At 35.0% G+C, this 26,492-nt stretch overlaps 4 protein-coding genes across 12 annotated transcripts in view; 2 read left to right on the forward strand and 2 right to left on the reverse strand.

The window, feature by feature from the left end:
* Window positions 1–1,954, reverse strand: part of LOC126759515 (proton channel OtopLc) — a 138,128-nt gene extending 136,174 nt beyond the window's left edge. The window contains exon 1 of one of the 2 annotated variants that reach the window (XM_050474340.1): window positions 1,755–1,954. The gene's annotated coding sequence lies outside the window, so the exon portion shown is untranslated. Of the gene's footprint in view, window positions 1–1,425 lie in introns of both variants that reach the window. The other variant, XM_050474341.1, reaches the window with a different exon arrangement.
* Window positions 1,955–5,222: 3,268 nt separating this feature from the next.
* Window positions 5,223–6,938, forward strand: LOC126759543 (replication factor C subunit 5). The gene is made up of 6 exons (XM_050474408.1): window positions 5,223–5,346; window positions 5,403–5,467; window positions 5,543–5,993; window positions 6,191–6,405; window positions 6,473–6,550; window positions 6,615–6,938. Exons 1-6 carry the CDS (start codon window positions 5,309–5,311, stop codon window positions 6,764–6,766), a joined length of 999 nt encoding a protein of 332 aa, XP_050330365.1. The 5' UTR covers window positions 5,223–5,308; the 3' UTR covers window positions 6,767–6,938.
* Window positions 6,939–9,111: 2,173 nt separating this feature from the next.
* LOC126759554 (glutathione S-transferase theta-1) lies at window positions 9,112–12,165 on the forward strand. Of its 5 annotated transcripts, none has more exons than XM_050474425.1 (5): window positions 9,112–9,237; window positions 9,290–9,461; window positions 11,038–11,143; window positions 11,423–11,739; window positions 11,844–12,165. In XM_050474425.1, the coding sequence occupies exons 2-5, from the start codon at window positions 9,350–9,352 to the stop codon at window positions 11,987–11,989; spliced, it is 681 nt and encodes a 226-aa protein (XP_050330382.1). In that variant the 5' UTR covers window positions 9,112–9,237; window positions 9,290–9,349; the 3' UTR covers window positions 11,990–12,165. The 5 variants fall into 5 exon arrangements, with proteins under 5 accessions (XP_050330382.1, XP_050330381.1, XP_050330380.1 ...); XM_050474424.1 differs by having other exon boundaries at window positions 9,321–9,461; XM_050474423.1 differs by having other exon boundaries at window positions 9,112–9,213.
* Window positions 12,166–14,563: 2,398 nt separating this feature from the next.
* LOC126759514 (serine-rich adhesin for platelets) overlaps window positions 14,564–26,492 on the reverse strand; it is a 126,506-nt gene continuing 114,577 nt past the window's right edge. For 3 of the 4 annotated variants that reach the window (XM_050474336.1, XM_050474339.1, XM_050474337.1), the window contains 10 exons: window positions 25,692–25,823; window positions 24,972–25,494; window positions 24,623–24,743; window positions 23,257–23,352; window positions 22,874–23,188; window positions 22,357–22,749; window positions 21,747–22,289; window positions 21,340–21,618; window positions 20,577–20,919; window positions 14,564–20,481 (listed from right to left, as the gene is read on the reverse strand). In XM_050474336.1, coding sequence (XP_050330293.1) covers window positions 19,208–20,481; window positions 20,577–20,919; window positions 21,340–21,618; window positions 21,747–22,289; window positions 22,357–22,749; window positions 22,874–23,188; window positions 23,257–23,352; window positions 24,623–24,743; window positions 24,972–25,494; window positions 25,692–25,823 — 4,019 coding nt within the window. In that variant the 3' untranslated portion in view covers window positions 14,564–19,207. Of the gene's footprint in view, window positions 20,482–20,576; window positions 21,619–21,746; window positions 22,290–22,356; window positions 22,750–22,873; window positions 23,189–23,256; window positions 23,353–24,622; window positions 24,744–24,971; window positions 25,495–25,691; window positions 25,824–26,492 lie in introns of all 4 variants that reach the window. The other variant, XM_050474335.1, reaches the window with a different exon arrangement.

Raw genomic sequence — 26,492 nt, forward strand, 5'->3', positions numbered from 1 at the left:
TTCAAAGCAAATTTTTTAAATTTATGTAAACTATGTAATTATTTAGGAAGAATCCACGTCTGACACGTGGGTAGTATTTCAATGCATCCTTACTTTGTCTAAGACTGTTTCAAATCACCTCCCACCTCTTCTGGCTAGGGGATTTTTCGATAATCGGATTATTTGCAGAATAAGAACTTTATGTTATAATTAGTATTAACAAGTTCTACTAGTAAAAATGAAGGGAATCCATATAGGAACGGCTTATATGGACTTATAAATGACATTGACCTTTAGCACTGCCTCAACACTCCAAACGACCAACATCTTGAGCATTTTCGGACATGCCTATAAATTGTGAGCACTAGAAAGAACTATCCACGTTGAAGAAATAGTTTTACCGACCCAACAATGTATGATGAATTTATGGGCGTTTTCATTGCGCATGCAATGCGAGAAAGTGTTTCGAGTAAAGACGGACGCACTCAGCTGTGCATACGCTTGCATAGAGTAAATCACAATCACTGCCAACACAGAGAAGAGGAGCCATATCAGACAGCTACTAGGTACACATCGCTAGGGGCAGTTTCAAGTTCGGTGGGGGGAGGGGATGAGATGATATTGGGCGGCCAGGCATTGTTCGATTTGAAAGCCAACGAAAGGGATAGTGTAAGCCATTATACATAATAACCACTTGACTCGCAGCGAACCACAAACAAACGTACACAACGAGACGAAAGTCGTGGCCGAAACGAAGCATGAGGGGGGCTAAGTAGATAGTAGCAAGAGGCGGGAGTAGTTACGGTGAGCGTGGCTATAAGGGAATGTGTGTATATGTATTGTTGTTAGTGGAATGCAACTATGCTGCTGTTGCAAATGCGAATGGGAAACCGACGAAGCGTTGTAGTTGTACAATAGTTTCGTTCGGTTCGTCGTTAATTGTAGTATAGAATACAAAAGGAGGCTGACTGCGAAAAAATCTACGATAACTGTGTGGCTAACTGTGCGATTGTTTGTCAAAGGATAACACTTTTCCTGCCGCTGCCGAAGTGGGCTAAAAAGCGGCATTGTTGTTGTCCACCATGGTTGTTGCTGTTTTTTTTTTATGGTTTGGGAATTTTGGTGTGTTGTAATTGCATGCTGTTGTTGTTGCTGTTACTGTCATTGTTTTTGTTATTGTTGTTGTTACTGTCATTGTTGTTGTTGTTGTATAAAATTAATGATTTCTTTGTTTTTGTTTCATAGGATATATGATTTTTTGTTGTTTTTGTGAGAGAAATTTATGTTTTGTAGTTGTTGTTGTTGTAGCAGTTTAACGCTTTTGCTTGTTTTTGTTTTCTTATATCACTTTCAACTTTCTTCTGCCCGTTTTTGCGTAGTTTTCGCTTTTTCCACTACACGTACAACAACAACGACTGCACTAAATATTGTAGTAAGCGCACTCACACACACAAACACATAAATACTCGTTGTTATTTTTGTTGCCATATATGCACACGCTCGCTTTTCGCCACTGCCCTAACAAGCGAGTGTGTATTCACTGAAATTTCTGCACAAACGCACTTTCTTATAAAAGAATATTTACTACTCGATCCGATTGAATTGAAGACTTTTACAAACCGGAAGCGGATATAGCTTTTTCATGCACAATTTATAGGCTTAGAGTACACGCAAATATATATTACAATATATACGTATATAACCGATTTTCACTTTTTATACACATCCATTGCGGAATACAATTAACGACACAAATAACGGTACATTTTTCATACCCAAACAGCTGTGGCTTAACACCGCAAAGAAACGCTGAAACTTTACTGTTTCTGTCTGCTTATTTTTTAGTTCAAAAATTATTTGCTTTCCGAGCCTGCGTTCTCCTTTTGTATCCTTTACAATGTGTGTAACACAATAAATCACAAAAAGCGAGCACAAAAAAATCGTGGCGCGTGCAAGGAAACTGCGATCCTGCTGCGACAACACTCAACTATGGAATGACAGTAGCTGCTGAAGCGCTCCAGCCGCTCAGCACTGCTGCATGAGCTGTGTCGTCGTCACAGTCATCGTCGTCGTCGTTGTCGTTGCCAACAACATCGTCGTCGTCGTCGTCGGCACACGAATCGTATCGGCCGCCGCAATACTTCGCACCAAATAAACACACAAACACACGTTAAGTCGGTGGTCGAGTCAAATCAAGTCAAGCAGATTTGCGCGCGTCCAACAACAACAACAACAGCAAAGTGTAGTATCCATCAACAGCAGCCGATTGGAAGCACCGGAAGCACAGTGGTGTGTGTGCGTGTGTTTTGTTGTGGTGTGTGTATTGGATTTCCCGCGCCGCTTCCAGGCGCGCGCACAACAACAAAACACAACACAAGCACACACTCAAACACCAACGCACTGGAAGGAAACGGAAGCGGCCGCTGAGCTGCACGCACTCCACACCACACACACGCCACACATACATACGTATAATACGTATATACAGCTCCTGGAAATACAAGTACACATGTACTCAAGTCTATATGTATGTATGTATGTATGTGCTTGCCGTTATATTATGTATAGCACACTAGGGCGGTTAATGGCATCGAGCCGCTGGTGACACCATTGGAATTTCTGTTTTGTTTGTTTGTTATTATTTTTGCACACCACCCCGCGGCTGCTGCCCCGCTTTTGTTGGCATTTTGTTATATTTTATTTTCCTTTCCTTTGGGAGATTTTTTGCCGAACGAGCGTTGACGAGCGCAATCGGCACTACGAGGAGGCTGTAAACGGCCACGGTGTAGGCAATGAATGAAAACGCGCCCACTCACTGCGGACACGAAAGCGTTCGATGGGTGTTCGGGTGGCACTGCGGCGTTTGGGAAAAGGCTTGTGGATTGTTTGTTTATTTTTGCGTTTATTCGCATGCAGAGATGATATGCATACATACATATGTATATACATATTTATAAATATACATGCGGGTGTGTGTGTGTGTGTGGATAGCGTGTCATGCTGTTTTTGACTGTGAGTTGAGGCTCATTTCAAGCTCACGGGTAAGCAGGCGCAACCCCAGCTGGCAGTGCAGCCATCCATAGTGACAGGTGGGTTGACAGTAACGTGTGTATATATGTGTATGTATATAAATGACGCCAAATTAATTGCGTGTTAGCTTACACATATGCAGTGTCGTATACCAAGGTAGGCATGCATGTTCATATGTATTTTTGTGTGCAAGTACACGCATTTGAATGCTGTTGCACTTCAGCTTCACTATATACATACATATATACATATGAAAATATGTATGCACGCAGCGTGTGACATTCCTGCTTTTGATAGACTGAATGGCGTCTACTTCCGGTCTACACGCTTTGAGCGGTTGGCATCTCTTTGTGTGCTTTCAATGCTCGAAAAGTAGGTGTTGATCGCTTTAGAAAAGCAATGCGTGCTCGGGAAGGAGTGTGGGAGCTTAGCTGCAGATGCGTCATATAAGTATGTAAGTAAATATGAGACACTGGTAGTGAAAAAGCCGTTATTATCGAAATTATTTACGTTTGAAAAATATTTCAAGAGAGGATATGTAGATATGTCTATAAATGCTAGAAATTTGATAGTTAAAAGACAAATAGAGAATAAATATTTTTAAATATTTTTCTATATAAATATTTTTCTAGGACTTTGCTTGCTGAGTAATTTTTAAGAGTAATCAAATAGCTTTAATGAAGCTCCATTATCCATCGTCAAGAGCATTCTGGGCAACGCCAAATAAGCTGCAGCCTTCATGGCCTGTGAAAATTCCTAAAGGAACTTGACCACGGATTCGACTTGCACTATGAATTCATGACTGATGCTTTATTTTGAGACTTGGTTTGAACCTTGGGCTGTAGATCAAAGTAATTCGCCAGCTGAGTATGTGAGAGTGACATACTGCAGAAATGGCTGGCGAGTTAAAACCGAGACTGCCTTTGTTCCGTTAAAAATGTGTAGGCCTCAGGGTACGTTCCTCCCCCGTCTTCATTAAGTTGACATGGTAGGTGTGGTTGAAAGGACTCCGCTTTGCGCTGGTCGAATGCGTCAACTCTTGCCTTGGCCTCTTAATAAAGATAACCTTAGGACTATTATTATAAAGTTGGATAGCGGCTCTGAATGGGACCCAATACACATAAGTAAAAAAACAAAAACAAAACGAATGTGGGGAAAGAGGTCGCGTGAGTGAGCACCATGGTTCAGCCAAATCGCTAAACGGGCTGACTCAATGGAACTCGGAATGTGTGATCGCAGTAGCGAAGATGAAGTCAGCTTCCAGGAGAAATGGCAGCGGCTCGCTATGACTATATCAACGGTTTTCATGAAAGTGGTCAAAGGAAACCACAGACCACTCCTAGGTGTGAGAATGATGGTTGACACCAAGTTATAACTACATAAGCTAGTCAGGTGTACCGACGAACGGTCGGGCTCCCTGTACATCGTTGTGGTAGCTTGGGTTGGAGAGATCTGGAAGGGAGCTCGACTCATGTAATGTACTTACATAATCGGCAATTCATTTAGAAAAAATTTAGAATTCCTTGATTCCGTGGTCGATCCATAGGAGAACTTCGAAAAAACGTGCCATGCGATGAGAAAGTTTTTTTCATAAGATTACCTGAATGCCAATACAAATTAATATTGCTGAATACAAATTATAATATAAACCTAATCAAAATGGAGCTTTTTGACAAAATGGTGGCTTTCATAAAAAATCGTATTTTTGTTGCAATTTAGGATCAAAATGTTATAATCGTTATCAAAAATCTTACTTCTTCGATCTTTTCCTGACAAACAGCTGTTTCGGAGAAATTTTCCTTACCAACTCTGAAAATAGTGTTCCGAGAAAAGCGCGTTTAAAGTTTTGGGAGTCAATAGCATTGAGTTAAAAAATTTAGGAACCTCCAAATACTAATTTGGAAAGCAAACAGATCTAGTATCTATTAGCAAATATTGTTTTTATTAAAAAAAAATAAAGAAAAATGTTAAAAAATAATTATTGTACTTTTTTGTGATAAAATATTTCATCGTTTTTTTAAATTTATATCATATAAAATATTTTAATTTTAATATATCAGATATTTTATTATATACATTTTTTTAAATTTAATTTTTATTTAAAAAATTAAAATAATTTGCAAATGAAACATGCCTAAGTATGGCAACATCAAACTACACATGCAACCCTAGTTACTACAATAACAAAAACGTTCACACGCTAAAAACAGCTGCTTGTGTTTGAGTTTTTTGACAGTTAGCGGCGCCAATTTGCGTTCAATTTCATTTATATTTATTGTTTCCATAAAAATACACAAAAATGAGCGAGGAAGTTGAAAAACAATGTCGAATGCCATGGTGAGTGTTATTATTTTAACACAAAAACGATAATTAATATTGTACTTTCGCTACAGGGTGGAGAAATACCGACCATCAAAACTGGACGACTTGATATCGCATGAGGAAATAATATCTACAAGTAAACACAACAGCTACATATTTCATAAAATATTACTATTTCTTCTTTTTTCATTACTTCTTTTACTATCTGCAGTAAATCGCTTCATTGAACAGAAACAGTTGCCACATTTGCTCTTCTACGGCCCACCAGGTACCGGTAAAACCAGCACCATTCTTGCCTGTGCCAAACAACTCTACAGTCCAACACAATTTAAATCTATGGTGTTGGAGTTGAATGCCTCAGACGACCGTGGCATAGGTATTGTGCGTGGACAAATTTTAAATTTTGCCTCAACACGCACCATTTTCAGCGGATCTTTTAAGTTAATCATATTGGATGAGGCCGATGCTATGACGAATGATGCACAAAATGCATTGCGTCGCATCATTGAGAAGTATACGGAAAATGTGCGTTTTTGTGTCATTTGCAACTATTTAAGTAAAATTATACCAGCGCTACAGTCACGTTGTACGCGTTTCCGTTTTGCGCCGCTTTCGCCCGAGCAAATATTACCACGATTGGATAAGATTATTGGAGAGGAAAAGTGAGTTATTAATTGAATTAACGAAATTATGTGGTACAGCAAGTATGAACATGTAAAAAAGTTATAAATGTTGTTAGTTGGGTGCTGCCTCGAAAGATTCGAAAATCGTGTTTCCTACTATAAACTTGCGTGCTTTTTATTTTCGAATTTTTAACATGTAATTAGAAGAAGATACAAATAGTTACATATCTTTATAGGTTAAATGTCACTGAAGATGGCAAGAAGGCTCTAATGACCCTCTCAAAAGGTGATATGCGCAAGGTACTCAATGTGCTCCAAAGTACTTCAATGGCATTCGATGTCGTTAATGAGGACAATGTATACACTTGTGTGGGTCATCCACTGCGTAGTGATATAGAGCGTACGTTACAAACGTTATTGTCCACAGAGGGCTTCGAGGAAGCTTATGATGGTTAGTGGATTTATAATTAGTTTACGCTTGTTTAAACGGTAAATTTATTTTGTTGTTTTCTTTTTAGAAATTCAACGCATAAAGTCTGTACGCGGCCTCGCTTTGAGTGATATTCTTACAGAATTGCATTTGTTTGTTATGCGCTGTAAGTTGTAATAACATTTTGAATTTTAACAATTATCGATCAATTATTTCAATATTTATTACAGTGGAATTACCGCCAGGCGTAATGAATAAGCTAGTGATTAAAATGGCCAGTATTGAGGAACGTCTTGCAAAAGGCTGCACTGAGGGTCCACAAACAACTGCATTGATTGCAGCTTTCTTTATCTGTCGCGACATGGTGTCGCTAGAGAGTTGAATACAAGAATGTATCACTATAGTCGTTGTGTCTTGAAGATGGATATATTTTTCTGAGTTATTTTTTATATTAAAAAAATGTCAAGTTTCCCGTATTTTTCGCAAGTCAGTACTGTCAAGGAAATAAAATTTAAGCATCTACAAAGTTAACAACACTTTGAAGATAAAACAGACATATGCTCAGTTTTTTTTAAATGTATCCACTTTTTTAAATGATGTGACAACATTTGAAGTGAAGAATTCTGCCGCTACAACAATAACAACATTTGAAATAAGCTGCCAAACAATCATAGATTTTTTAACAGAGTTGAGAGCTTCTTTTACTCTTACTGTTATCAGCTTCACTCAGCTGCTAGTCAATGCTGATAAACTAATTTTTTAACCTAGTTTTTTTGCAAATCTGCTAGACTATAAATATCAGTTGTTTCCTGCTATCGAATTTTAGTGTTTTGAAATAATTCTGGAAGCAACACAAATGCCAGAACGGGAGTAAAAAGTTATATTTAAAGCGAGAAAATATTGAAGTTTGTAAAAAAATATGCGAAAATGGGCTTTTTAAAATTAAAAAGAAAGAAGTCGAGATATATGTGATTTATATTCACATTGATATAAATATATATCATGTTGAATTGGTTGTGCAAATGGTTCCACCCCGACTCAAGGGCATGTAAGAAATAAATTAATTAAATATGTTTTTTAAAGAATAGCAATTTTGACTAACATATCGGCATAACAGTGTAGTGTTAAGGAAGAAAAAATTGTGTAAAGATTACAAAAATATCGAATTAATACTGCTTGCCGTAAGTCTTCCAACCCTCGACGGCATCATGTGAACAAAAATCTGTTTAGAAATCAAATTTTTTATAAAACAACAACAACAACAAATAGGTCAGTGCAGTAGTTTTCGAAAATGGTAACAAGTGAAAAAAATCGTAGTGGATTGAAACCCATTAGAAACGTAAGATAAAATAATAATAATGGAAGGAAAAATAATTTACAAGCGCTCTGAAATCGGAGAGCGGAAGGAAAGCTAGTGGTTGAATTTTTAAGAGTTAAAGAAGGTTATCTTGATTTTCAACAAAACTGCGACTCCAATGGAAAGTTATATAGCAAAGTTGTAGGTAAGAAAAAGTTTTACCGCTTTTTTAACGCATTCTTCACATAACCTTAAAATTTGTGTGAAAATTTCCAAAAAAAAATTCAGTTTTTGGCTTTTTATTTTTATCTTTTAAAAAGAAATTTTTTCTTTTACGAAATTTGGGGTCAATTAAGCTGTTTTTGTTCTAAACATGCTGTTGTTATTTTATTTTTAAAATATTTTTTTTTACTGTACTGTCATTTGATATTGGAAAAAACCTTAATTTTCAATAGAAAATTCTCCAGACTAAAATATTTGCTTGAAAAAAAACGATAATATTTTTCTTCCTCGAAATCTCTATATTATGGTATAAAAAATTATACATCACTAGTGTAAATTTTCTCAGAGAATGCAAAAACAGGCCTCCCGAAACGATTTTTTTAATCTGTTACTACGAAATAATAAGTAGGTGAAATAATCGTAGTCAGGTAATGATGACATAAGGAATGAGATTTTTGGAAATAATTTTTTAATTTGGGTCATTACCTCTATTCGTCTATTGTTATAATACTTTTTTTTTTGGGTTTAAGATAATTTTTTTTTTGAAAAAACTTTCTCACCGCCAAAAAGATTTTTTGGGAAGTCCTCCGGGAGATCGGCTACGTGATCAAGGGAACTCAAATTGTTCAAAATGAATCGCCTAATATTACATTACATTAAGTTCTGTAAATTTACAATACTTTTTGATTTATTTATTAAATAAAAAAATCGAAAAAAATTCACGAGATACCCCAATTTTAGCAACTGGATATAACTTGATAAGGGAATTAAACATTTTAAAGCAATCTTTCATGAATATATTGTAGGTTACAGTTAATATACAAATGTTAACTACCATAACGTATTGTAAAGTACACTATCAATGTAATCATTACTAGATAACAATAATTAATTTATTCATTACCTCCCGTTATTAGCTACTAGTTTCGCTGATAAAATACAATACCCGTGGATCATTGCTACACTTAAGAACAAATATATAAATACCTATATATATGGATATAGTATATATTTCAACGCACTTTGTCCCAACGCCCAACAGCAAAGCGCGTTTTTTCTCTCATTAAAAAAATGTAAACAAAAAACTGATAAAAAAATAATTAAATATTCACTTTCGATCGCAAAAAATGAGCAAATGAGCACAAGTGACTTGAAGAGAGCAGCCAGGCAAAGGGGCCCCCATTGCTAGACACATAAGTAGCAAATTTTGCAATGAAAGGCAGTTGATCGCGGAACGGCAAAGAGTTTGGTAGCATGAAGAAGCGCATACAACGTGGGAGCTTGTAAAGTGTAATCTTTGTTTTTGTAATGTGCGTATGACGAGCGCATAGAGTGTAATAATTTATTGAATTTGTAATTTGTAAAAAATAATACATTAATAAGCAGTTGCTTGTATTCTTTTTCGTTTGCTTTTTAGTGTCAAATAGTTGTGGTCCAAAGGTGAAGATGTCACTGCGTTTCTACTATGATTTAATGTCGCAGCCGTCGCGTGCGCTCTATATCATATTCAAGATTAGCAATGTGCAATATCAAGATTGTCCGGTCGCCCTGCGCAAAGGTAAGTGGACAGTGAACTGACCTCGTTCGTAAGCCAAATAGGCGCTGTGCTTGGACTTAGTTATGTTGGATTCAGTGTGCTAAAATCTATCGATAATTAACAAAGGCACTTTGATTTAACATTCTTCGTTTAAGAATTCATGCTCAAATGTACTATATATTGACAAAGATTAATTTTATCTATGTACATTGGGAGACGTAAGAGAACTCTAACGTGATCGATATAGTAATATTGACATAGATCCACTAAATCAGGAATATGAAGTGAAGGGTTTCATTTTCCAAGTAATTTTATCCAATCAGATACCGTCAGCACTAAGTTCCCTAAGTTCACACACGAAGACTCTTTTGTTTTGTAGTAGTTTGTATGCGAATGGCAGTAATCGGATCACTGCCACGCCCACAAAACGCCATTGAGATATAGAACTATATTTTGGCATAGAGGATCGCAGTATCAAAGGGCTCCTGTGGGCTAAAATTTTTGAAAAAGTGGGTAAGTTTAAGTACAAATTTACTAAACTACTTAAGCTGCAACAACCAAATTCGCTCACGATAAATCACTTTAGCACCCCCATCGACGCTCTAAAAATGGATGAACCATATAACGGTACTGTAAAAGAGTAATAAATGTGCGATAAATCAACAACTAAATACGCCAGAGACATTAAATTGTACCTCCGAGATGGTAAGAGATGGGAACCGTAGTGAAAATTGGACGATGGGCGTGCCACCCCCCACTTTTAGGAGAAATCACATATCTCAGGACCCGGCCGACCAATTTCGACTAAATTTAGTACGAGGCATTCCTTTCATATTCCTATCATGTCACAATGCAAAAATGGGCGAAATCTGAAAATAACCATGCATTCCTATAAAACACAATTTTAACTGTCATTTGATTCTTTGATGACAAAACAATTAATATAAGCCCGTTCCATCTATCCAACAGAACACATCACTTCCGTTCCCACGACAGTCGGGTCTACGTAACCGGAACGGAGGCGTATTTTTTATCCGGTCAAGGACTGTCAACTCAGCAGAATTCTGCCGCTAAAACAACAAAAACGGGATAAAACTTTGTTCGATTAATGACTTTAGAAATGCCATCTTATGACCAGAAATTTCCCAAATCCAACCAAAATTGTTCAAGCCCCTAGGTACCGAATATGTGAACTCCAGTTGTTGTTGTTTTTTTATCAAAAATATCGGTCGATGTATGGGATATACAATTGAAATCTTTTCCTGATAATACTATATCTATATGTCAAATATGGTTTGAATCGGGTCACTACTTCCCTGAGCTCCCATGTACCTAATTTAAAGATTTTCGAACTTCCAGGTGGCTTTGTACTGCAAATATCGGTCAATATTTGAGTTATCTCAATGAAAATGAAAGAACGTGTTTTACTCATAACATTGTATCTCTGTGCCTAAAATAAATAAAATTAGGCGAAAACTTGACCTAGCCCGCATATAACTAATATCAGGATTTTCGAACATCCGCTGACTTTACTCTATATGATTGTATGCTAGGTACTTTACTGTAGCTATATATTTTGTTCATTCTACTTGCACAGGAGAGCACTTGACTGAAGAGTTTAAGGAAAATATAAATCGTTTCCAACGTGTACCCTGCATTATAGACGATGGCTATAAATTGGCCGAAAGTATTGCTATACTCAGGTAAGGAGAAAATCATCATACCAAAACCAAATTTTATATTTCCAGCAGAACAAATTTGTAGATAAATATAAGCAACAGTATAAAATCCCCAAAATTATTTGAGATATATAAGTCAAGGGACTTAAAAATGTATGATTTGTATTGCCAAAAAGCGACAGAGTTTCTATTATCCGAAATTCTTTTTTAAAATTTTACTAAACTTGAAAATATTCGTAGAAATCCTCTAAGAAACTTTTCTTTTCTATTCTGTTGCAACACTAAAATATCTTCGATTTGCAGATACCTCAGCGCAAAGGGCAAGATACCCGAACATCTATACCCGAAATATTTCGTAGAGCAGGCGCGCGTCGATGAGTTTCTCGAATGGCACCACATCACTTTGCGTGTGACCTGCGCCCTTTACTTTCGCACGATATGGATGGACCCACTGCTGACCGGTGTACGGCCGTCAAATGAGAAAATTCAGCACCTAACTCAACATATGGAGGCCAATTTGGATATTGTCGAAAATGTGTGGCTGCAAAAAACCGATTTCCTAACCGGACAGCGTCTGACGGCGGCGGATATTTTTGCAGCGTGTGAAATAGAACAAATACGTGAGTAGTCGAACGTTTGCGGGTTTCCCATACAAAATTATGTAATATAAAAATGCTTAAATAATAAAATTTTATAATTTAAATTCTTACCTTTTTCATTGCAGGTTTGGCTGACTACGACGTGCGCATAAAATATCCGAAAATTAAGGCATGGTTAAAGCGCGTGCGCGCCGGCTGCAATCCACACTATGATAATGCTCACCAGTATGTGTACAAAATCAGTGGAACTGCGCCACATGCGAAGCTATAAAGAGTGAAAGCGACGTTGTTTTGTGACTTTTTGTTAAAAAAAATAAAAACTAATAAAATAAAACGGAAAAGAAAAATCTATTTTTTCTATTATGATAATAAGTTAAACTAAAAAATTAACGAAAAATATATGTACATGTTAAGTATGAAAATAAAAAATGACAAAACATCAACACATTTCAAAGTACTATACTTATAGACAAATTAATAAAAATAAAATTAAAGAAAAATTAAAAAAAAAATTAAATTAATAAAAGTAAAATAAATTTTTTATGTAATAAATCAAAATTAAATAAAACTTTTAATTATTTAATTTTTAATTAAAATTTAATTTAAGACTACAAAAAAAACATATTTTATTGAAAAATAATATTAAACGAAATATTAAAAATTAACAAAATAAAACAAATTTGTAAAAACAAAATAAATAAAATTGATAAAAATAAAATAAATTTATTTATGTAATAAATCAAAATTAAATAAAATCAAAATTTTGATTAATAATTTAATTTGAGACTACAAAAAAAAAATATTTTATTCAAAAATAATATTAAACAAAATATAAATATTAAAAAAAATTTTGAAAATTTAATTTACGATAAGAAGAAAAAAATTTAGTATCTAATTAAGTACGTCACAAAACATACATACATTCAAAACATTTAAAGATAATAACAAACAAATTAATAAAAATAAAATTTAAATAAAAAATTAAACAAAAAAATTAAATTAATAAAAAAAATTAATAAAAATAAAAATAAATAAAAATAATTTTTTTTATATAATAAATCAAAATTAAATAAAAGTTACCAAAATTGTAAATAAAATTTTAAAATGAGAGTAAAAAATATTTTATTACTAAACATAATAATCAAATTAATTAAAATAACATAAGTTATCAAAATCAAAATTAATAAAACTACAAGAATCTAGGTAGAATGACATTTATAATTCTTAATTAATTAAAGACTTGTGAATTTTTGAATTATACAAATTTAAACAAAAGTAAAATTTTTAATCTCAAAATTGTAAATAAATTTTGAAAACCTGGTTCTTAATATGAAAACTTAATTTTTGAAAAAATTGGTATTAAAGGTTCCAATAAAAAAAATGGTTTTGAAGCATAAGTTTGCCGACCACTGCTCTAGAGTACTTATATGATGGCCCTAAACGAGCTGAAATTCAAATTGGTAGAACACAAAATATGCAAAAAAAGGGAATTCAGATTTTTTTTTTAATTTTCAATGCGATGTCTAGAACTTAATTTTCAATTTCGATTTGTCTCAGTCCTTTTTTTAATTTAATTTCTTTAACGCGGTTATTAAAATTCCTTTTTTTAATTTTCAATTGCTTTTTTCGTTTTTTACTTGGTCATTTGGAATATTTTGATTTTTTTTTATTCAGTCTCTGCATGTTTATAAAGAACTAGATCGGAATTTTTGAATTTTAAATTTCAGTATTTGATTATTTTTTCAATTTTTCAATCCAATGTCTTGAATTGAATTTTTCAGGATTAAAAACTTTTTTTTTTTAATTTTTTAATTCGGTATTTGGAACATTTCTTTTTCTAATTTTTTAAATTTGAAAATAGAATTTTGAAAATTATTTTTATTTAAGATTTTCAGGTTAAATCAAAAAGTTTTTAATTAAAAAATTATAATTATACTAATTAATATTTTCGGATTTAAAAAAATAATTTTATGATAATTCGAATACAGAAAAAATGTAATATATATAACAATAAATAAGAATTATAGTGAAACAAAAACGAAAAGTGCATAAATAAAATAAAAAAAATCGAATTAAAACAGAACAGATAATTAAAAGTTCATTAATAAAAATAAAAAATTGGATTGAAGCATACAAGAGTTTTACACTTTTGTTTTAATTATTTGTTAATTAATTTTAAAAATTAAAAAAAGTTAAATTTATAAAATTAAAAAAAAAAAAATTTATAATTTGTATAATTTTTTTTTAATTTTAAAAATTAAATTTTATTACATACATAGTTTTTTTTAATAAATAATGTTTATAAATTTTATTTTTAATTCTTCCTGGAGAAAAGAAAAGGCAATTAAAAACAATTTCTAATTTCACATTAAAAAACCTAATTTTTATCATATTTGCTTAAATAAGAAAAAGTTTATCATTTTTATTCCTAATTTTTTTCGAGAAATGAGATAGGCAATTTCAACAACGTCCGCTTTCCTCCAAGTCAACTTTTTTGCTGATTTCAAGTCTGGATACCGCAGAGGTTTTTCTTTGAGAAATAAGATAGGCAGGCAAATAAGACAAATTCCGCTTTCCCCTCAAGTCAAATTTTTTTTTTGATTTTAGGTCTGAGGCAGAGCTGATATTTGAATTTTTCGCTGGTTTGTAGAGAAACGCGTTCCATTCAGCAACTATTGTTATTAAGCACATACATATGTGTATTCCTCCATATTAAAAAACTGCATCTGCATTATTACAACAACTTATAAAGGTCTCTCATATCCTTAGCAGACAGCAAAACTCAAAAACAATTCGCCCAACAATATAATACGCACATGACATATTAAAGAAAAATACTTTTCAATTGTTTCATTTCTAAATTTGTAATTTCTGTTTATTTACTCTTGATAATATTGATGCGTGTGTGTGTATGTTTGTGTGTATGTGAGACTTCCTTCAGGCTTTCTTCATGTAAACTACTTCAATTGCGAATTCACTGCTTTTTGCATTTTAATTCATGATTTTTGTTTTCAACGCTTTACAGTTATTTTGTTGGAAAATCTTTCGTGTGGGTTCATTTTTATGTTTTTGTTTGTCGCTTTTATTATTTCATTTAATTGTATATGTATAAGTAATTACACAAAATAAATCCATACATTTATAGGTAAATAGGTAGGTAAATATATATATGGTATATATATATATATATATTTATATATGTATCTATATATATGTACATACTTTTTATAAAATACATATATAATTTCTGTGTATGTGTGTGTGTGTTTTTGTATATATTATAGGTATATCGAGCTACATACAATTTCTACTGTGTCACTTGCAGCGCTTGTAACGCCATTTCGATACAAACTTTCCAAAAATGGGGGCACAAAATGTTCGCAAATAAATTCTCTTCAATTACATTTCAATTCACATTTCAAATACTAACACTAACGCGCACAACTGCCGTTTATCGCTTACCGCTTGCTAACCTACCATAGCTAACCTCAAAAATCAGCAAATATAATAATTTAAACAACAAATATTTCAATATATATATGTATATATATAGATGTATATTTTTTTTGTTTTGACCAAACATAATTTTGGCTTGTAAATATATAACTTAAGTAATTATTTATAAGCAAATAACAGAAATTAAAATTAATCGCATTTTAATCAAATCAATCATCATCAAAATAATCATTTATGTATAATTACAATACAATGCAAATAGTTTAATACAAACATAATTATTATCGAATAAATATTAATTATGTTACATGCATATACACATACATACATACGTACAGGGGAGCGTGGGTTCGTAAATAATAATAATTATTAATTAAATAATAATAATAATAATATATAAAAACAATTAAATAGTTGGTTTTTTTGTTTTATTCTAAATGTATGTATAATTTAAATTAATTCATTTCAATATTTTTAGCCGCATACAAACAAACAAGTATGTATGCCTTACTTTTCTCTTTTGAAATCATAATAACTTTTATCCTAGCAAATACCAACAAATTTTTTACTTAAAAAAATCATTTCCACCATGCCGTGCGCTGTACATTTACAAATTATTAAAAAATCTCGATATAAAAATAAGCGTTTAACGTCGAGCATAACCTACAAATTTACAAATTGCGCAAGTTTTGCTTTTTACTCTCCGTACTTAATGTGTGTGTGTGTGTGTGCGAAAGCTAATTTTACTTTTTTAAATTTTATTATCATGTACAAAATGCTATTTAATCAATTTAGTTAAAAACAATGTTTTTTAATTGAAAACTTATTAAACAATACAACAACACAAGTCAAATGAAATGCGCAAAAATCATAAAACTTAATTCAATAACACCGGAAATTAGCAAAACAATATATTTAACAATAAATCGCGGCGTTTCGATCGTTTTTTGCTACGTTTTCAACTTTATCACCCGCTAGCCAGTCAGACGAACTTTGTTGTTTTTTTTTTTTTGTTTTGGGTTGCAAGAAAATACATCAGAAAATATATATATGTATGTATGTATATTTGTTGGGTTTTGCATAGCTGTTGTCTACATACTTTTGTCTCTTATGGAATTTAACTGTAATGTGACAAAAACGGAAAACGGATGGAGAAAAAATAGGTCAAAGGGCACTTGCTTTTAATTTTAAATACATATATTTTTTTAGATTTTAAAAAACGAAAATTAATATATTCAAATCAAAAACTAAAAAATTCAAGTCGAAAATGAGCTTAAAACAAATCGTTTTTATCTTTAGATAGTAGGTGGGAGCATATAATGGGAAAATTAAGTAACCTACAATGATAATATTATGATTGCTGTTGTTGTTGGGATTGCTATTGTTGTTGCTTATGATTGTATAACCTCATTTAAGTGGCAAGCTTCAAGTTGGTTATCATAGTAGCCATCTGACGGCTTGCTCAGTATTGTTATTGTTGTTGTTGTTCTTAGATTTCCAAGATTCCTTAAACGTTCGCGTATTTTTGAAGATCACTTGAAAGAAATGTGCCCAGATTTATTCTTGGTAAAGCAATAAAACCTCAACCGCATCACTCAATTGTATCTAAAATTATTCGCAAAATGTTTTATGTCGCTTTAACAACAACAACGCTTGGATTCTTATGAGATTTCTTAGAGCACCATGACTTCGGAGAAAGTAAAAAATCAAATAGTGAGTCAAAATTCTGCTAGAAATATAAAAAAAAACGACGAGAGACCTAGCAGAAAAGAGCACAAGTTGAGAGTGTAAGAAGCAGAGATAGTTACTAGTTCCGTTCCCACGGCAGTCGGATCTGTGTAACTGGAACGAACCCGGATTTTTTATCCGGTCAAGGATTGTCAACTCGGCAGAATTCTGCCGCTACAACAACAACAACCTGGTACAAATTTTGCTTGCAGAAATCAGCTGCTGCCATATGAAGAAACAGTTGTCAAATACATGTGCAACGCTTTTGCTTTGATTTTATGCATTTTAATAGTTTCGAATTGTGAAAAGATTATTAGAACAACATTTGTATATTTTCTTGCCAATTTCTGTTAGCTTTCCGTTTCTTTACTTTGTCGTTATTTCGCTCTTTGAGAGAGCAGGTTGTTAATTTTTGCATTTTTCTTCTTCCTGATAGCTACTAGAACTGTAGAATCTAAGCTAGATCACTTAACTATTTAGCATTGTTTTTCAAAATTAAAATTTTCAGAAACAAAATATTTTAAAAACTAAATTCTTCAAAAACTAAATTTTTTAAAAACTAAATTTTCGAAAAACTAAAATTTTTCAAAAAATACAATTTTCAAAAACTAAATTTTTTCAAAAATTAAAATTTTCAAAAACCATATTTTTTCAAAAATCAAAATTTTCAAAATCTATATTTTTCAAAAATTAAAATTTTCAAACACTAAATTTTCAAAAAATTAAATTTTTAAAAACTAAACTTTTCAAAAACAAATTTATTCAAAAACTAAAATTTCAAAAACAAAATTTTTTAAAACTTAAAATTTTCAAAAACTAAATTTTTCGAAAACAAAATTTCCAAAAAATAAATTTTTTAAAAACTAGATTTTCTATAAAACAAAACAAATTGATTTGTCACATTACAACTTCGTTCCAAAAAAAAAAGTTTCCATTTTCAACCTTCCATGCAATTTAAATATCTTATTTATATTGCTATAAATAAATATTTTTTGTATTAATTTTTTGGTTTTTTAATTTATAATTTTACCACTAAAGTTGCTTGGCTTGTGTGTAGGCGTTGGGAGGTGTTGTATCTTTTTAAGTGCGTTTACATTTAATATATCGTATATTTATATGTATTTGTTTAATAAATTTTAATTTTTTTGCATTAAGGATATTTATGCTATGGTTGCGAGAAGGGTGTATATAGGGAACATTTCTAGCTTTATAGTTTAATTTTAGCTCAAAATTGGATTTTTCGAAAATAATTGGGGATAATTTTTAGACAACATGTTAAATTTCAATTAAAATTTTGGCTTTTCCGAAAAATTTTTAGTTAGATTTTTGCGAATTTTTTTAAAAGAAAAAAGGTTATATATCGGGATCATTTCTAGCTTTTTGGTTTAACGTTTGCTCAAAATTGGATTTTTCGAAAATAAATGTGGATAACTTTTAGCTATATTGTTAAATTTAAATTAAAATTTTGATTTTTCGAAAATAATTTTAATTTAATATTTCAAAATTTTTAAAAACATTTGGTTTTTCAAAAATTATTATAAAACATAAGTATTAATTTTTCTCAAGGCAAAAATCTGCAACAATGCACTTTCAGTTAACAGTTTTACTTCAACTATGTATTTTCATCACTCTAAACTATCGCAGTGAGGTTTCGAATAAAAAACTAAATAAATTTTAAATAATACAAAAATCATGCGTTTGGTATAGAATTTGTATAAACTACGCTTCACTAATAATCTCAAATGTTTTACCAAAAATTTCAAATGCTACACTAGACTACTTAAATTCAGTAATAAAAATCGTGCTAAAAAGTATCTAATTTACATAAATTTACTAATTTTCAACAGACTACTCTACAAAAGTAAAAAAATAGCCAAAAATACAAAATTAAAATTTTACAAAATTTACCTTTTTACTCTTCAAACTCTCTGCTTTCGAATATGTAGTGGTTCTAAATCCTATCTTTAATATACTGGATGCATGCAGGAATTTCTTAAGCAATACTCTTTACTCGCGACACACAGCATAAATATCCTCAGCACTTTGTTCATTGTTGTTTTGCGCTTTTTCTTTTTTGCTTTTTTTAATAATAACTGTTTTCTTGCTAATACTAGAATGCTTATTTTTTACACACACATTTAAATGAACGCTGCTGACTTTTTATATTTGTGAACTTAACAACTAATTGGTGTTTTTTCTTGTTTTTTGCAGCAACTGCTTTTGCAATTGCGCTGCGCTGCTAACAGCACTGTTCGACTTTACGACTTCACGTTACAGTTTACTTTTTACTCGCATTTACACGAGTCTAATACCGACTTCTGTTGATATTCTTTATGCGGATGCCCACTTCCAGCACGTGCTCGCCGCCCGCGCCGCTTGCCATGGCCACTGTTGCGCTACCGGCATTGTCGCCGCCCACGCCATTGCCACCGTTACCGCCACCGCCACCGTTGCCGCTGCCGCTGCCGCCGCCACCATTGCCATTGTTGCCGTCTTGTGTTAGATTTGCATTGATATTGTTGTTGTTGTTACTAATGTTGCCATTAGCGCTTGGTATAGGAATGCGTCGCAACACAGTTGTAGTGGTGGTAGTAGTGCCACCCGCTCCCGCAGTGACCTTACAGGTGTGATGATGATTGCAATTGTTGGTATTCGCTGGCGGACAGCCATTGGGTCCGACATAGTCGTGCGGTCCGCCGACGGTGTGTCGTCGCTTTATGGAACGATTCTGTTTGTTTTGTATCTGTCGCTTCTTCGTTAGGTTCATATCAGTCTTTTCATCCTTAGTCAATGCTGATGCCGAGCCGCCGGTGTTGTGATGGCCACCGCTGCTGCTGTGTCGGCCCGACGATGATGAATAGTTGCGGCAATTGAACGAAGCGGAGCGAAAGAGTCGATGATCGCGTCGCTTTTTATTGTAACGATCTAGAAAAAATGGCGGCGATGCTATGATGAGCGAATCTTTCGGATCGCTCGTCGTCGAACCCTCTGAGTCATCGTCCGAGCAACATTGTTGCTCGTATACTTGTTTGTTAAAGCGTGTGCCACGCCCTAAATAGGAATTACGCGCCAAATTGCCACCGCTACCGGTACCGCCCACATTAGGGCCGATACCGCCTTGTAAATTTGTTGTTTTTACCGTTAAAATAGCAGTTGGCGTTGATGCCGCCGTCGATGTTGTACTGCCGCTGCCCACAATCGTTGTTGTCGAACCGGGATTAATGGGCACTGTAGCCGAATGTTGTAGTTTGTTGTTTTTGTACGCGGATAGAACCGCTGCCACACGCTGCTCTTTGCTCTCATTCGCTTTGGCCGAGGCGATGGTGTTGGTGGCGGTGCAGGATCGACTAAGCATCAGCACATTCGGCGCATCCAAGGGGCAGGAATGAAAATGACGCTCAGGCGATTCATCGGCATAGGGAATGTTTTCAGAATGCAAATGCAGTGGCTGTCCAAGCGTGTGCCGTCGATTTTTACGGAATTCGGGCGAGCCATTTTCATCATTCGATTCGGAACCGCTACGCAAGTTGCGCAATTTCGAGTCTAGCGTGTCGGTGATGGTGGTCAGTGACATGGAACCTATGTGGAGGCACACAAATTTTTCAATTATTAAAGAAACCGGGTTTTCTCGCAATTAAATTATAAAAATTTAAGACATCCTTGATCGTACTTACCCGTATCGCTGCGACTATTGCTCGACTCATCATCGGTGAGCAGCACCGATATATCGACACTGCTGCGTTGCTGCTCTTTGCTCATGCTGCCGCCGCTGCCACTGCCCGATCCGCTACAGCTGCCCGAGTCTTTCTCATCCAGACTGGCTTTTCGGTGGTGCAGACGCACAAAGCCGCCACCGCTATGATTGATCAGGAAGCTACGCTCCTTTTTCGTCTTTTGCGTTGTGGATGTAACGCTGCTGCTGCCGCCACTACCGCTACTCGACGACGCCGTGGTGGCATTGGTGGAGCTGCTGCTTGTGGTCATCGCTGTGGTAGCGGATTTGGTGGAATCCAATGACTGAAATTGTACACGCAATGTTAGCCCAATATCATAAATTGTGGGCACGGCTTTGCGGCGCCGTTGCTGCTGCAGCTGCTGCTTTTGCATTTGCTGCAGTGGCGGCTGCTGCAGCTGCTGTTGGCGACTGGCCGTTGCGCATTGCTTTAAAGGCTTAGTGGACGCTGTGGCTGCTGCCACGCATATATTGGGTGTGGATTGTGTAGTAGTGTTGTTGTTGGTGGTGTTGGAATTGGTGCTGGTTATGTTGTACTTGAGTAGGGCGTTGTGCATGTTGTGTGGTGCGGAAATGAGTTTTGTAATGGTTTGATTGAGGTTGATGGATGATTGCAATGATTTGCGTTTATGTTTGTTTTTGTTTTTGTTATTCGAACTCATATATGCATTGTGACTCTGATTTAGATTTTGTATTTCGCTTACCAACACACTTTCGCCCGAGTAGGTATCCGAGCTGGCAGCGCCACGCTTACTATGTGTACGCCGTCGCAGTTGTGGAATGAAACGGGATGTGCGTGTTGTGGATGACGACTCACGCTCGGTTAGTCGTTCGATTTTCGATACATTGTGCAGCAACATATTTGTCTGATCCTCTTGGGTGTGAAGTGCACCGGAAGCGCAGCTGGAGGTGGAGGCAATGGGCGTGTTGCCTGTAATGTCAGCCAGATCGGGCAAGGGACCATTCTCGAAAAAGTAGTCATACTTCGAAAGTAAATTAAAATTATTACGTATTCAAATAGTTTTTAAAATTTCTATTGAAATGAAATCGTAGTTCTGAGTGCTGAACTTTGCCTAGGATCAAACTAGGATTAATTTTATATTTAACTCACCTGCGTCACGAGCAACTCAACTATGCGACACTGATGTTTCATATCCTTCACAGCGATCTCCAACGTATCGTTTGGTGTGCGTATAATCGACGGACCGAAAATGATCGCCAAGTTTTTCGGTTCCATCAAATTCACTTCACAATTTTTGCTCACACGACTCAGATGTCGTATTAAATGTTTCAACGTCTCATAGGAGTAGCGCGGTAGCGTGTTAAGCAACTCTTTAAGCTCCTTTATACGTTCCAAGCCCGTCTTCTTATCAGCTTCAATGAAATTTATATAGAAGGAACATGGTAGCAAAGCATCGGGCAGATTGCGTATGTATTGCTTTAGCAGACTCGAAACCACATTCACGTCCTCCCACCTGACGTCTGTGCTGCAGCGATCCCATGAAAAGTCCGATTTATTCACCTGTTCCGATAGCTCTGATATGGCAGCCTTATTGCCGGGTATACGGTAAATGCCAACGATACCGAGACCCTTCGTTTCAACAATATTTGTACAAACATCCACTAACAGCGGCACATATTCGTTGTTCTTAGACTACAAATTGAAAGACGTGGGTACTATTGAAATGTTTACTAGAAGCTAGGTTAAATTGAACACTTACCATCGGACATGATTTTAAGGGCACACCAATGGAACCGGTCGTCTTGCCACCAGAAGCTAAGCTTGATGGCGAAATGTCCGCATTGTGGCTGCTACTACCACCGCCGCGTCTAAACAGTAAATCTTTCCAGTTTTTGGCTTTTGGTGAACCTAAATCTTTATCGGGTATATTTTTGTGTGAAGATGATTTGCGCGTTTTCATCACCGGCGAAATAGAGTCGGATATGATCTCTGAATCGCCACCGCGTGATGTTGTGCTTAATGGTGAATATTCTGGTTGTAATTGTTGGTGTTGGTGTTGGTGTTGTACGTTATCATCACAGTATGTTGCTGTTGGCATGCTAGAGATAGCCGCGGTTTTCTGCGGCTCAGCCAATTGCCTGCCTTGAAGATCCTATGGCATTGAAGAAAGAATTTTAAATACAAGAATTGTTAAATTAAAAGAAAATATATATATGTATATATGTTAATTAATAAAAAAGTTATTAATATATTAGTTCAAATATTATATTACTTACACTATCGTCATAAATTAAACTATTCTTCCATTGCAATAAACCGAAAATGCGTTTCATTTCCGTCATGCTTTTCGTTTTGAATAATATTTCCGTTGGTTGTTGGTGGGGCTGGTGATGTGTTGGCTCCATATGTGACGCTGTGGTCGAAGCACTACTGCCCGACGACGTCAACTTGTCGGGCACATCATCCAGATTCAGCTCATTGCCCAAAGTGGCGATTTGCGTTGGTTTCGATTGCATACGAAACATGTAGGATTTCTTTTTATCGACTGATTCATCGAAGATTTTAAAATTTCTAATATCGAGTTCTATCATCTATGTGAATAGAAATTGCATGCATTAGTCATTTGAACAATATTTTAAATATATTTGCTTTGACTTACATTGCTCTCCTTACAACTACGACCGGGATAGATGCGTAGAATATCGCCTTTGATTTCGATTTTCACTTGGCGCCAAGAACGATAATCCGAAAGACGCTGCAAGGAATATTGGTTAATGGTTTTCTTTACTTATTATATTAAAATATATATAGTCGAAAAAGTCTCTTCGTATTTTGTCAATAGATGTGGTTGCAGTCGTATGTCGCCAATGCTACCAATCACATTGTGTCATAACATATAGTTTGGAGAGGTGGGATTCATTTAACCAAAAAAAAAATTAAATTCGGGGAAGTTGAAAAAAAGTAACACCTTGTTCAAAAATAAAGAAATTCGCTATATTTTGAAATTTTCGTATAAAAAAGGGAAGAATGCCATGCAAACCAATGAAATTTGTGAAGTTTACGGAGACGATGCTATAACAGTTCGTGTAGCACAACCATGCTACCATGAAAGATGCACCTGGCTCTGGTCGACCTATTGTTGAAAAAGTCGTTGAAATTATGGAAAAAACTGACCAGGACGGTCACATAAACAGCCATAACATCGCTAAGGAACTTAACATTCATCAGCAAACGGTTTTGAACCATTTAAAAAAGGCTGACTACAAAAAAAAAAAAAGCTCGATGTTTGGGTACCAAATGAATTGTCTGTGAAAAATTTAATGGACCGATTTAACATCTGCGGTTTTTTGTTGAAACGAAATGAAATCGAACCATTTCTGAAGCGAATGGTAACAGGACACAAAAAGTGGATCAAATACGACAATAATGTGCGAAAACGATCATGGTCCAAGCGTGGTGAAGCTCAACAAATGGTCACAAACCCAGAATTTAAGCATTGAAAGGTTATGCTGAGCGTTTGGTGGGATTGGAAAGGAATCATCCACTATGAGCTACTCCAGCTTAGTCAAACGATTGATACTACATTTTACTGTCAACAACTGATGAGATTGAAGCAACCAATCCAAAAAAATACGGCCAGAAGTGATCAACAGAAAAAGCTTCGTCTTCCTTCAGGACAACGATAGACCACAGACATTTTTGATGATTACTAAATGGTAAACAAAACAAGCGAAAGTCAATAAAAATAACTAAATTATTGAATAAACTTCATACACAGTACATGTGATCAAATTTGAACCGGACTGAAAAAAAAAAATGTTTCGTCAATTCGGTTTGCGCGATTTTCATACTTTCAACAATTTAATTTCGAATATAATTTGCAAAATAGAAAGATAGAGAAATAAATTATAAATATTATACATTATTTATAAATATTATTATATATAATGATTTTATATAATAAACGATACGGTTTTTATATTGCCAATAAAAGAAAGTATTTCGTATTAAAATTCCATACACACCTTTCCATTGATGCACGACGACTTAATCTCCATTTCAGTTTCGAACACTTCCATTTCGGTAGCCACATCCTTTGTCTCCAATTTGCCATTTATGTCTGCGATTACATCGTCAATGTGAACGCTGCAAATAAGTGATAAAATAAAACGTTAAATGGCATGCCTGTTTTGATTTATTAAATGTACAGCTATGTACAAAGATATGCATACACACATACATATATGCCTATCACTATGTACGTGTACGTATTTTCACGCGTTAAGTAATTAGTAAATCAATCACAAAACACACGGCACAACACAGTGCACATCTACCAACACCAACACGAGTACACGCGGGGTTTATACACACCTATTTCGTATTTCACTATTCGCCGATTCGCGTCTACTTTCACTTAAAGCCGCTGCAGCACCGCCACCAACACCTGCGGCCGTCACTGCCGCCACAATAGCCGCCTCTGCAGTGACACTAGCTCTATCTTTCAAATGCTGTTGCTGCTGCTCCACCAACTGCTCCTGCGCCGTGGCCGCCATCAATTCGGCCGGGGTTTGCATTTGTATGCGTTCATCGCCGGCCACCACGTCATACGTAGGATCGTCATCGTCAACATCATCATCATCGAGTGACGATTGTTTGGATGTCACCTCAATGAGTGGCGGTGCACCAATGCCAATCGCACTGCTGCTATTCAAACCAGTTAACGATGTAGTGGATGTGTCCGAGGCTGAGTAATCGGTTTCATTGTTAGTGGCGCGTAGATATGAAATGCGACGCATCGGTTTGCTATCGTCAAACGAGGACATCGGCTTAAAGCGACGCACCACAGCAGCACCGCTGCTCCCATCCGCCGAGGAAGTGCCAGTAGTTGTGGCCACTGTTTGTTGAGAAAGATAACGAAAGATGATGTGTGGTGGTCAATTCGAAATAGAAATAGAAATATAAATAGATGAGTGGAAAAACAGCAGCAGCAAAACGGAAGTGAGTTCGATTGCATGCAGCTGGTTTTCCAACGCAATCAATACACCGCTGTGTATTATAAACAAAAGTGTTATGAGCGCGAGAGCAACTTACCTTGGCTGCTTGCTGGCACCACGACCACCTCGTTGCTTTCGGCGATATCAGTGAGTGCCGGTTTCGGTTCAGCCACCGCAACTGTTGTTGTTGTTGTTGATCCAAGAGCTTCCGGTAATTTGCCAGTGTATTCTGCGAAAATACGGCGGAAAAAGAGCAACAAAATATATATATTTGCAGGTACTAAGCAGTTTTTCTTCTATTTTACGACGAGGCAAACGAGTTTCGGTGTAAGCAAAAAAGAGTGCACTGTTTGTGCAAGTAAACAGCAGGCAAGCGATAAAAGCAACTAATATGAGGCTTATTAAGCAACTTCAATTGCTAATGAAATAGTTATACGATTGCAGTAATGCTTAATAATTGATTACTTTATAAGCTAATTGAAGTTAAGTCCAACAATCGAGCTTAAATAAAGAGCTTTTCAGACAATTATGCTCAAGTTACGCATAGCAGAATATTGTAGAGAGAGAATGGTCACGTTCGAGTACACAAGACCATCACTGTTGTTGTTTTTTCGGAGATTTTTTTTAGCGACGGTAAAGAGCTAATCCAAGACTCTGTTCAAAAGTCTGAGTCTCAGTTTATGTTGTCGAGTGTTACGGATTGTTGTAATTGAGCGTTAATAGCTCAACAAATAGTCGATTCTGGCGACAGTTGATGAAAAGATCCGCAACGGACCCAGGTTTTTGTCCAACCAAGGGCTGCCAGCTCGGCAGCATTCCTCAAAATTATTTGGGGTATGTTTTACTGAATCCATTATCTTTTGATTGGTTCGTTTGAATGGCAACTATGTAGTATATA

The sequence above is a fragment of the Bactrocera neohumeralis genome, chromosome 5 (genome assembly GCF_024586455.1).
Source record: "Bactrocera neohumeralis isolate Rockhampton chromosome 5, APGP_CSIRO_Bneo_wtdbg2-racon-allhic-juicebox.fasta_v2, whole genome shotgun sequence".
NCBI classification, from domain to species: Eukaryota; Metazoa; Arthropoda; class Insecta; order Diptera; family Tephritidae; genus Bactrocera; species Bactrocera neohumeralis.

What these genes read in the sequence shown, in the direction of transcription:
- LOC126759554 (XM_050474425.1), top strand. Translation starts at nt 9,350, where the DNA reads ATGTCACTGCGTTTCTACTATGATTTAATGTCGCAGCCGTCGCGTGCG. An exon ending in GAAAGTATTGCTATACTCAG is followed by an intron (nt 11,144 to 11,422) that starts GTAAGGAGAAAA and finishes TTCGATTTGCAG; the next exon opens with ATACCTCAGCGCAAAGGGCA. An exon ending in GTGTGAAATAGAACAAATAC is followed by an intron (nt 11,740 to 11,843) that starts GTGAGTAGTCGA and finishes TTTTCATTGCAG; the next exon opens with GTTTGGCTGACTACGACGTG.
- LOC126759543 (XM_050474408.1), top strand. Translation starts at nt 5,309, where the DNA reads ATGAGCGAGGAAGTTGAAAAACAATGTCGAATGCCATG. An exon ending in AAGATTATTGGAGAGGAAAA is followed by an intron (nt 5,994 to 6,190) that starts GTGAGTTATTAA and finishes ATATCTTTATAG; the next exon opens with GTTAAATGTCACTGAAGATG. An exon ending in CTTCGAGGAAGCTTATGATG is followed by an intron (nt 6,406 to 6,472) that starts GTTAGTGGATTT and finishes TTTTCTTTTTAG; the next exon opens with AAATTCAACGCATAAAGTCT.